Below are 11378 nucleotides of genomic sequence, written 5' to 3'. Positions count from 1 at the left end.
TGACAAAGGAGTGATTTATAGAATTTATTTTTATAACAGAAAAAGAGGAATTACAAATTATAGCAATCAAAAAACTTGTTTTGAACATAAAGTGGACAAGGCAGCTTATCTGACTAATCCACTTCTCCCAGGCTTTTTCTAACCCATATTCTTACTGTTGGCAATATCTAGAGTGTGGGCATGTTAGGGACATAATTGGGAGTTTCTAGGGTGGGACAAATCTGATATTCTATTGTATTAGGGCCTGTGTCTGTCAATCTGTGTATCAAAGTGAGATTTCCTTAGAAATCTTTGCCCTGCAGCTGTAGCATTTTGCAATTAAAATGGTACTTTTTAGGGGATCTATAGGTTGACTAATATGATTTTTCAGCTACTAAAATGGGAATCTTATTTCAGGGAGTTCATGAAAAGAGGAATTTATCTACTAAGACCAAAAAAGGAAATTACAGTCGGTAAGCTAGAAGTCAAAACCTACCCTTCAGCTGTCAGGAATTTACCCTTTAGTAAAGGGTCCTATGTTTACTTTATTCAATGATATATGTGTACTTTAAATTATCTACCAATAAATTATAACTACTAATAGAGTCTTATTAATCTATTAATTTCTCCAATATATGGGATACTATGGTGATATTAAAAGCAGAAAACATCTACAAAACTTACTTAAAAAAGTGGGAACCTGAAAAAGGAAAGGGGAAGGATATGTGGGAGTGAGCATGGTGAAAAAGTCTGAAGAATGAAGGATGGCTGATCTGTATGCTTACTCAAGATGGAGGTTCTAGTAGAAAGTCACCAATAGGAGAAGGGGGCAAAGTCTAAAAGGGACAATCATTGCTTCTCTTTTATAAAGCCCTTTGTAATTGCTCAAATAAATTTACTTTTCTTGGATTCTCTGGACTCTGGAGTTTATACTTCAAAGTTCCTGTTCAACTCTGATTTTTTTCATCAGAAATGTTTGAAAGTCTTCTATTCTATTAATGATCCATTTTTTCTTTGTAAGATCATACTCAATTTTGCAGGGCAAGTTATTTTGGTAATAACTCTCTTATCTTGTAACTTTTGGAATATAGCATCCCAAAATCTCCACATATTTATAGTAGAAGCTATCAGATCCTGTGTGATTGTGACTATGGTTCTTTTGTATCTGAACTTTTTCCTTCAGATTGCTTACAGTATTTTTTTCCTTAATGTGGAAGCTCTGGATTTAATCTGGTCAGTTTTCATTTATAATTTCCTTGAAAGACAGGTTCTTTTTAAATCATGGTTTTCTGGGAATTTGATGATTCTTAAATTATTTCTCCTTGACTTGTTTTCCATGTCAGTTTTTTTTAATAGCAGATACCTTACCTTTTTATTTCCTGCTTTTTCAATCTTGATTTCTTGCTGCCTTATGAAGTTATTAATTTCTGTTTGGTCTATTCAAATTTTCAAGTAGTCTGTCACTTGGTAGGGTTTACTACTTTCTCTACTAAGTTATTCATCCTCCTTTCAGTTCTTCTAGAACTCTTTTTTTTTTTTTTGTTTTTAAGTGATTATTACTATCATTATTATTTTTTTCAATAGGCTGTCCATGTTACTCTTTCACAGCTATGGTTTGATCCGAATTCGCAGTCGGAGCCTCAGAAGGTTTAATCTTTTCTGCTGGGGCTGCAGGTTCCTGGGCCTTAGGTGTAGAGCTAGGGGCTTCCGCTGCTGCTGGAGTCTCCTTGGAAGAAGACACAGCTTCGCTGCTGCTAGGTTTTGAGTCTGAAGCTGGAGCCGCTTCACTTTTAGTTTCTTGGGTGACGGGAGCCTCAGTCTTTTTGGCTTCCCCTTCCTCTTTGCTCTTGTCATCTACTTTACTAGTTGCTGTGGCTTCTGAAGATAGGGAGACCTTTGCCTCAGTGCTAGGCACCGACGTCTTAGAAGCATCACTACTGGCTGCTGGCAGAGGCAGCTGCTTGCTCCTGCTCAGTACCCTTCTGTGGCGCCAGCTTCCCATCAGGGACAGCCTCTGGTTTCTCAGGCTCTGATTTCGGACCCTCTTCTTTGCCAGCAGCTGCATCCTCCTCGGCTTCCTTATCTTCAGTCTTGTTAGCAGTGACCTGGGAATCTTTATCAGTCTTCTCTTTGTTGTTCTCCTTCACGTCTGTGGTCTCTGCCACCTGGGTCTCATCATTCTCCTTGGGAGTTTCTTCTTCCTCTGCACCAGCTCCTTCGGCCTTCTTGTCTTTATCCTTGGCTTTCTCATCATTTACATTGTACCCCTTCTTCTTCTTGCTGAGCTTGCCTCCCATCTTTGGAGTTCTGGATTTGTTCTCTTTTCCGCCCCCTCGCTGTGTGTGTGGTGAGCCCTGGTGTCACCAAGAGAGACTCGAGGAGCCTAGGGTCCGCTCGACTAGGGCTGAGTGGCGCGATGTCTCTCCCGGGCTCGAGAGCGGAGACTCTCTTCTAGAACTCTTAACTGGGTTTTTTTTTTTTTAATCTCTTGCTTCTTTGCTTCTAGGTATTTATGGTTATCTTTATGGACAGTCCATTTTTTCCCCTTTAAGTCTCTGTTTGAAATTGTCAGGGAGTTATTCTCTCCTTCTAGTTTAGATTTTTTTTTTTGGTATCTTTGAACCTGTAATAATTCTTTATAGAGATCTGTATCTTCTTAGTTTACTTGTCTATCTAGTCTTTGTCCCTGAATTTGGGCTTATTCCAGGGCCAGACTCTTATCCCTGCTCTAGGACCTCACGTTCTTCTGTTGATCTTCAACTTTTATGGTTAGACCTCTTTAGAGCACTAAATCTTCAGGGCATCTAATGGCATCTTAGGACAGTGTACTAAGTATTTCAGAGTTGCTGGGTCTTAGATATCCTAGTATGAGCACTCCTATGAATGCAGGCTTACCACACTAATTTCCGCTGCTTTGACTGGCCTCTGCTGTGGGTTTCTGACTACATTGGGCCTTTCTCTTGGGATGCTTCCACTCTGGATACTGCTGGATACAGAATTCCGTGGGCTATGATGTCTCTGGTCAACTTCTGGTTGTGTTTGGAGACTATTATTTAGTTTGCTTGCCCTGGCATTGGTTTTCCTGGCAGGTCTCTTTTTTAATTGCTCACATATTTTTGGCTAAATTTTTGTGAAGTTTTAAGTGGAAGCAGTCATTTATTATAATTGCTCATTAGATTGCTTGACCCTTATTCAATCTATTGGGGGTTTTAGGTTTTTGTTGGAACTGTGTTTTGGAGGATGGTCTTGGCTGCCTCCTTTCACCCTGACATATTGGCAAGAAGTAATTTATTTAGATTTTAGCTAGGCATTTGGTAAAATACCTCAGATTATTCTTGGAGAAAAGATAGAGTACTTTTAATCCTTTGGCAGAGAGGTGAAGTACTTGTTCAGTTGTCATAGTTGTGTGTGACTCTGTGACTCCTTTTAGGGTTTTCTTGGCAAAGATACTGGAGTGGTCTCCATTTCCTTCTCCAGTTCATTTTACAGATAAGGAAACTGAGATAAACAGGATTAAGTGACTTGGCCAGGGTCACACTGTCTGAGGCCAGATTTGAACTCAGGAAGATAAGTTTTTCTGCTTCAGGCCTGATACTTCATTCACTGTGTCACCTAGCACCCTTCTCCCCCCCCCCCCTTTTTTCAATAGGAACATTCTCAGGCATGAGACTATACTGTCCATGGGGTTTTCTTGGCAAAAATACTAGAGTGATTTGCCATTTCCTTCTGCAAAGAATTAAGGCAAACAGGTTAAGTGACCTGCTCGAGATCACACAGGTACTAAGTGTCTGAGGCTCAATTTACATTAAGGTTTTTCTGACTCTAGGCCCAGCACTCTATCCACTGAGCTATCTAGCTTCCCCTCTGTGAAACATTACATATGCAGAATTACAGGTACATTCTTGGGCAATGTATTGAATTGTTTTCTTGAATTTCCATATTTATTATAAAGGAGTATTATTCTTGGTGGGTCAGGGATAGGAAAGGAAGTAGTAATAGGAAAAGGTAGTAATAAACATGGGGGAGAGGGGAGAAAAAAGTTCCCATTTCTCCTCCTACCTGAAATTACTACCTACTTACTATCGAGGGGTAAAAAATAATGAGGGGCCTGGTATTAGAGAGACTTGGGTAGACCTATAGGAACTGATGTAGAGTGAAGGAAACAGAATCAGGAGAACAATTTATATACTAGTAATAGTATTATAAAGACAACTCTGAAAGACCTAGAAATTCTGATCAACAAAATGACCAATCATAATTCCAGACAATTTATAAGGAAACATGCTACTCACTTTCTGACAGAGAGGTGATAAACTCAGAAAGCAAATGAAGCCACATTTTTTGAGCATTAGGATTAGGGTTATATGGATTAATGGTATAAACATTTATTAAGCACCTACTATATGCCAGGTGCCATGTTAAGTACTTTTACAAATATTACCTCATTTGATTTTCATAACAACCCTGAGAGGTTGGTGCTATTAGGAAGCAGGTAGCCAAAGGAGAAATTTGTTTTTCTTAATCATATGTATTTATAACAGGGGTTTTGTTTTTCTTTCTTTTTGGAGGAGGGTGAATGAGGAAGAAGAAAGGAGGATTTTCATTGATTGAAAAAAGTAAAAATTTAATTAAAACCCCTCTACTGGAGTAGCACTTGTCAACCAGCTTGAATCAGTCTCTAACCTGTAAGTGGTCAGAGCTGAACAGCGCTGGCTAGAGTGACATTCAGGAATCAAAGAGAAGTTTAATTTCGAAATGAGGGAAATGACTTGCAAGCAAAGAGGCAGTTTAGACACATGTGCCAAAGCCCTGCCCCTAGTGGAGGTACCCAATTTAGTGTGACTGAACCTTGATTTATATGCTTGTAGCTAGACAAAGAGTCAAACAATGTAGTGTAGCAATAGTGGTGAGACAGCAGTAACAGTGAGGCAAGGTTGCCTAGTGACAAAAAATTCGTTCATAGCAGAGCTTCATGCTGGGTCTGTTGGTGCTTGCCCGAGCTCAAAGACCATCACTTCCTAAGATGAGAGCAAAGGATTGTTGTTATTCAAAGCTCAGGGTACAGCTTTTTTGCTGGGTCCTAGCTGTGGAAAACAGAGTGTCTCCTAGAATCTTGAAACGCCATACAGGGTATGCCTACACTAATTTTTCTTCTAAATCATGTTTAGTTCATTAGGATTTAAAAGTCTAAATGAAACTCAAAACTTAGTTTTTAGATGTTAGGCAGCATTAACATAAACAATAACAAGATTGTTTAAAACTGAAAGCTGCAAAATTATGGTAAATAAGTTTGGGCCCAAAGAAAAGCTATGAAAAGGTACTGTCTCCTTCTTTACAAAGGTGGAGGACTGAATGGAACACTGAATCATATTTTTTTGAGACGTTTGTTAGTTTTGGTATATTCTTTTTTTTCCCTTGTTTTAATTCTTTGTTACTAGAGATGGCTCTCTGGGATGGGGGTCAGGGAGGAAGAAAGGATACATTAAGAAATGTAATGATGTAGAAACAAAATATTTCAATAAAAAATTTTTACAAAATTTTTTTTAAAGACATGGTTTCATCAATTAGATGTAGCAAGATTACCACCTCTCTGGTTCTGACATTATTCCTTACTGGTTAGAGATGGCATCAGTTTATTTTTTTTCTTACTGTGACATACCATTAATTCGTTTGTAACTTAGAACACTAAAATCCTAATGTCTTTTTAAAATGCAAATTGTTTTATGCTTGGGAAACTGATTTTTCAAATCCTGGGCAGAATTTCATATTTTCTTTATTAAATTTCACCTGGTGAGCCATTCTCCATAAATAAGAAGTGGATTCAGTCAACATGATTATGAGATTTTCTCTTGGACTCTTCAGCAGGATGAAAGTAGGAGTGAAGAAGGAGGATGGTCCAGGTAACTGAGGAAGAGTGATTTACATAATATTATAAGAATTAAGGAGGAGGGGGTAGCTAGGTGGCGCAGTGAATAGAGCATTGGCTCTGCAGTCAGGAGGACAGGAGTTCAAATCTGACCTCAGACACTTGATAGTTACTAGTTGTGTGACCTTGGGCAAGTCACTTAACCCCAATTGCTGCCCTTTCCTCCCTCCAAAAAACAAACAGAAAGAATTAAGGAGGATGATGTATTAGAAGTACAGGGTTTTTGAGGGGACATCAGTCTATGTAAAATTCAAGTCTGAGGCATGGGTTCATGGTAGAAAGAAAGTAAGACTGTAAGCTAAGTGCTGAATTCCTTGAGAAAGAATGACCTGGAAATTAGTATTTAATAGAAACAATGAACTGGATAGGGAACTATATTGATGAATAGAGTGAACCTGAAAGGAGAAGAGGTCATATATTGTTAGTAGAAAAGTCTTGAAGTGGCATTGAGGTAATAAGGAACATACTTCTAAGCCAGTGTTTCTGAGCTTGTTTGTGTTTGGCCAAGGAGTGATGAATTGGGGGCAGGCTGAAAGGAAGGACATTCAGTACTTGAGAGGGAAGCACCTCTTCTAGTGTCTTCTAGGTCAACCAGATTTGAATGAACTCAAGTAGATGGGATTGTGAGAGAAAGAGAGATTTGTTAAATGCAAGACAACTCAATATTAAATTGCAGCTTCCTTGAGGGTAGGTATTGTTTTGTTTGGATCCATCATATAGTAGAGATTATTCTATACTTGGAGTCAGAGGACCTGGCTTCAAATGTTAGTTTTAATACTTGCTAGCTATATAATTATGGGCAAGTCACTTCATACCGTATTATTATAGAACTTCCTAAGTGGAAAGGAATCATGAGGCATTTTAGTCCAGATTATACCCAAACAAGAATTCTCTCTTCAACATACCTAATAAATGGTAACTAGCCTTTGTCTAAGCCTTATTTGTAAAATGGGAATTATAACACATAAACTACCTCCTTCATAGGATTATTGTGAGGAAAGTGATGTGCAAATCTTAAAGAGCTATGTAACTGTGAGTTATTATTCCTTCGGATTGGCACAGTACTAACACATATAGGAGGCACTGAATAAATGCTTGCTAAAGTGAACTGAATTGAATCTAATTGCTATAAATCAACTTGTATTTCAAAGACATTAGGAAAAATATTTAAAGGAATTCAGTGAAGAATATTTTGTTTCAGTGCACAGCTCAAAGAAAATGCCGACTATACCTTTGTTGACTGACTGATGAATTTTTCTATAGGGGGACAGGGAATGAACATTTATATAGTGCCTACTAATATGCCAAGCACTATGCTAAGTGCTTTACAAACATAATCTCATTTGATCCTTACAATAACTCTGGAAGCAGGTGCTGTTATTATGCCCATTTTATAGTTGAGGAAACTGAGGCAGACAGAGGTTAACTGACTTGCCCAGGGTCACACAACTAGCGGCTGAGGCTGAATTTGAACTAAAATCTTCCTGACTCCAAGCTCTATGTGCAATCTACTTTACCATCTACCTGTCTTTATGTTAGGGGGCAGTTGATATCACCCTCACTCCATTTAGCCCAGATACCTTTTTCATTTAATACATCTTGCTTCAAATCAGAGATGTGAACAAGGTTTACAGACCAGTGTTTAATCAATCAATCAAAGACTTCAGACTAAGTCCTTGGATGGGATTGACTGATGCTCTGTGGGTCCTTCCTTTATAAAATATCAAACTAGTTCAAGGCCAAAACATTCAAGCAAGCAGAAAGGAGAGATTGCTCCAGCTAAACCTGGAGAAGTGAGGAGGAGAGCTCAGGGCTTTGGTGTCAGATTATTTCCCGCCCCCCCCCCCCACCCTCATTCTACCAGCTTCCCTTGACCAGCTAAACAGTAGCCTCTGACTCAGATTCAAGGTTCTAAGAAGAGCCCAGCAGAAAAGTTACTACATACCTAAAGGGAACAGCTTGCAGATTTTAACAAAACAGTTCCCAGAAGTTGTCTGAAGGCTCAGATGATGGTTAGCATTTTTTAGCAATAAAGTATTTTTAAATTAAGGTATATACATTGTTTTTTTTTAAAAGACATAATACTATTGCACATTTAATAGGCTACAAGATAGTATAAACATAACTTCCCTCTATATCTGGGAAAGTAAAAAAATCATGTGACTTGTTTTATTGTGATATTTGCTTTATTTTGGTGGTTTGGAACGGTACCTACAACATCTCCTAGGTATGCCTATACCAACCAAATCACCTTAGTTAATAGTCCTTTTCTAAGAAAAAGCTAATTAAGCCTGGTTGACTCATATCATAATCAACTTATAATCATACTAGGAAGCACAATGGGTTGCTGAGCTTGTCAGCTACAAAATTGGAAAGATATCTCCTAACCCTAGAGCCCTGAGGAGACATATTTCTGGACCTCTGGGGTTCCAAGGTGCCAGCGTGAAAGGGTATAGGGTTAGGAGAGTAGCTCCAGAGAGACAAATATATAGCTTTTCACTATTTTGTCGAAAATTAACAAGTCCAAAATGGAATTCATTATTTTTCCTCCTAACTTTTGTCCTCCCTTTTCCCTTTCTCTATTCTGCTAGGGGGCAGCAATATCCTCTCAGTCCTCCAGTCTCCTAACCTAGGAGTCATTTTGGACTCCTTACTAATCTCTCTTCCTCGATCTGGGAGGCATCCTTGATTCCTCACTGTCTCTTACTCCCATCATTTTATTGCTAAAACCTATTGATTTGACTTCTGCAAAACCTCTCCCTTTTCTCCTCTGACACTGCCAGCACTCTAGTGCAGGCCTCCATCACCTCATACTGGGACCACTGCAGTAGCCTGTCAGTGGGGCTGCCTGCCTCAAATCTCTCCCCACTTCACTCCATCCTCCACTCAGCCACCAAAGTGATTTTACTAAAAGCACAGCTCTGATGGTGCCACCCCCTAATCAATAAACCCCAGTGACTCCCTATCACTGTCAGAATCAAATATGAAATCTTTCACTTAGTGTTCAAAACCTAGTCCCCTCCTGCCTTTCCAGTCTTTATTACACATTACTTGGAAGAGAAGAGAGGCTTTTTGGTTGGTAAACGGTGGTGAAGTGGTTCTGGAGTCAGGAAGACTGGAGTTCATAACCAACTTAAGGTACTTACTAGCTGTGTGACCCTGGGCAATTAACCTCAATTAACCAGTGCCTTGGTTTCCTCACCTGTAAAATGAGGATAATAATGGGCTGCTGTGAGAATCAGATGAGATTTTGCAAAATACTTTGCATTGATACTTTATTATCAATACTTATTGATATCAATATATTTTCAATACTTCTATTACATACAGTACTTTTAAAAATACTTACATCAATGCATAATTACTAGCTGACAACTGCTGGGCCTCAGAGTGCTACAGAAACATGAATCGTTATTACTAACTATATTCTATAGCTATCCATAGCCATCATAAGCAAATCTCACATTGTGTGTGGAAATTTGAAACTCTTCACTTTGACTAAAACTTTACTTCACCAAAAAATATAGCTCGACCTCATTCCATTTATTTTCTTACACTGCTTGCCAAGGGAAAACTTAATTTTTCTCCCAAATCCACCATAAAACTTCACGTGTCCTTCAGATTTTCTGATGGTTAAGGCAGTCAGATCGTAGCTGTCTGCACATGTGCAAGAAGAGGCTACTTCTTAATATCGGTCAAAAAGAGACAGTCCAAGAAAAGTTCGAGCTGGGGACTGAACTGCGCAGGCGCACAGGGCGCGGCGCCGCAGCACACGGCGGGGGCGGAGCTTGGGCTCGGCAACGTTACAACTAGCTGCAGCTTTTGGCAGCGCCATTTTGAAAGCGCTGTTGCCGCGGATCGGGTGTGTAGAGCATTTGCTGAACTCCTGGTTCGGTCTTGCGGCTTGCCCAGCCTTCTTTTCCATCTTGCGGACATCTTTTCTTTTTACCCAGACTTCCAGCTAATTAAGGGTAGCGATCATGTTGAGAGGAAATTTGAAGCAAGTGCGGATCGAGAAAAACCCGGCCCGCCTGCGGGCCTTGGAGTCGGCGGCGGGGGAGAGCGAGACGGCGGCTGCGGCTGCCATGGCGCTTGCTCTGGCTGGGGAGCAGGCGCCTCCTCCCTCAGCGCCACAGGAGGACCACCAGGAGGAAGAGATGGGCTTCACCATCGACATCAAAAGCTTCCTGAAGCCGGGAGAGAAAACCTACACGCAGCGCTGCCGCCTCTTTGTGGGGAACCTTCCCACAGACATCACGGAGGAGGACTTCAAGCGACTCTTCGAGCGCTATGGGGAGCCCAGCGAGGTCTTCATTAATCGGGACCGCGGCTTTGGCTTCATTCGTCTGGTGAGAGAGGGATAGACCCGCGGCCTTTGGGCCCTCTCTAGTCACACGCGCGCGCCCCTCCCCTCCCCCAGCTCCCCGAGGGTCCCCAGGGGCCGGCGCCATGGCCGCCCCTACGTTACCAGCCGCGTGCAGCTCCGCGCCGCATCGGGCCTCTTCCTGGTCTTCCGGGTGCCCCCAGCCTTTCCCACGTCCGGCTGCCTCGTGCTGGGCAGTTAGCCTCGGGCTCGAGTCCGGGCGGCTCGCTGCAGCCAGCCTTGTCCCGATTTAAAATCCCTTTTTCGGTCTGTTCTAGATTTCGCTTTTTCATCGTGTCCCCGAGGGAGCGTCTTTGCCCTCGTTGTCCTGTAGGAGGCGCCTCAGACCGAGCTTTCTTTGTAGTGGGAGAAAAAAGGGTCTCATTGGGAGGATTCACACAGAAATAAATCACTGTTGAAGCCTGGTGGAGGCGTGAGGGGCTGGGGAGGCAACGTCCCTTAGAGTAAGGTTCACTTAAAGACTCCGTCTTTATCAGGAAATTTCTTAATGAGGAGAAAAGGACGATTCTTTACTGTTTCCAGTTAAAACGCTTTTCTAAGTGACTGTCAGAACTAGTATTGGAATGGCCAAGTCACGTTATTTATTTCATAGGCTCATAGGTTTAAAAAGGATCTGTCTTACAAATATTTTGTCTTAAAAGTAAATAGATCCAGATATAACCAATCTAGTGTTGAACAGCTGTCATGGTTCCGCTGTTAGCTGCCAGTGGTTAAGGGCAGCGACTGGTGTAGTTAATTTTGGGGAAGGTGGATGCTATTTTAACAAACAACTGTTCACCGAGATCTCCAATAGTTTTAACCTTCTCTGGTACAAATAAAGACTTAAATTTCTAAAGCTTTAGGCCGTGATGTTACTGTATAGTACTGTGCAGGCATGAGGAATGACGTACTGTTATGAAGAGTTGGAAAAAAACGACTTGATAGGGTTCACCATTCAAAAAAGGCTTTATGTGTGGTTATAATTTTCACTCTCATCCATCACACCCCATCCCGCACTTAAACCTTCAAGACACACAGTCACAAAATACAGTTAAATTTACACATCAGGGTGTGATTAGGAATGTCTTCTTACACACCTAGAGTTCACTA

General features: G+C 40.9%; 1 protein-coding gene and 1 pseudogene across 1 annotated transcript in view; one reads left to right on the top strand and one right to left on the bottom strand.

Annotated features, from left to right (window-relative positions):
• Positions 1-1537: 1537 nt before the first annotated feature.
• On the bottom strand, positions 1538-2420 carry LOC138155480 (brain acid soluble protein 1 homolog; annotated as a pseudogene).
• A 7265-nt stretch (positions 2421-9685) lies between these two features.
• Positions 9686-11378, top strand: part of PSPC1 (paraspeckle component 1) — a 57076-nt gene continuing 55383 nt past the window's right edge. The window contains exon 1 of the mRNA XM_069080051.1: positions 9686-10254. Within this exon, the coding sequence (XP_068936152.1) occupies positions 9886-10254 (369 nt within the window). The 5' untranslated portion in view covers positions 9686-9885. The remainder of the gene's footprint in view (positions 10255-11378) is intronic.

This window comes from Petaurus breviceps, unplaced genomic scaffold, assembly GCF_028583685.1.
Source record: "Petaurus breviceps papuanus isolate PSGF00001 unplaced genomic scaffold, PetGlider_PUasm1.0 91133, whole genome shotgun sequence".
Lineage (NCBI taxonomy): Eukaryota > Metazoa > Chordata > Mammalia > Diprotodontia > Petauridae > Petaurus > Petaurus breviceps.
This window is presented reverse-complemented; position numbering and strand designations above follow the sequence as displayed.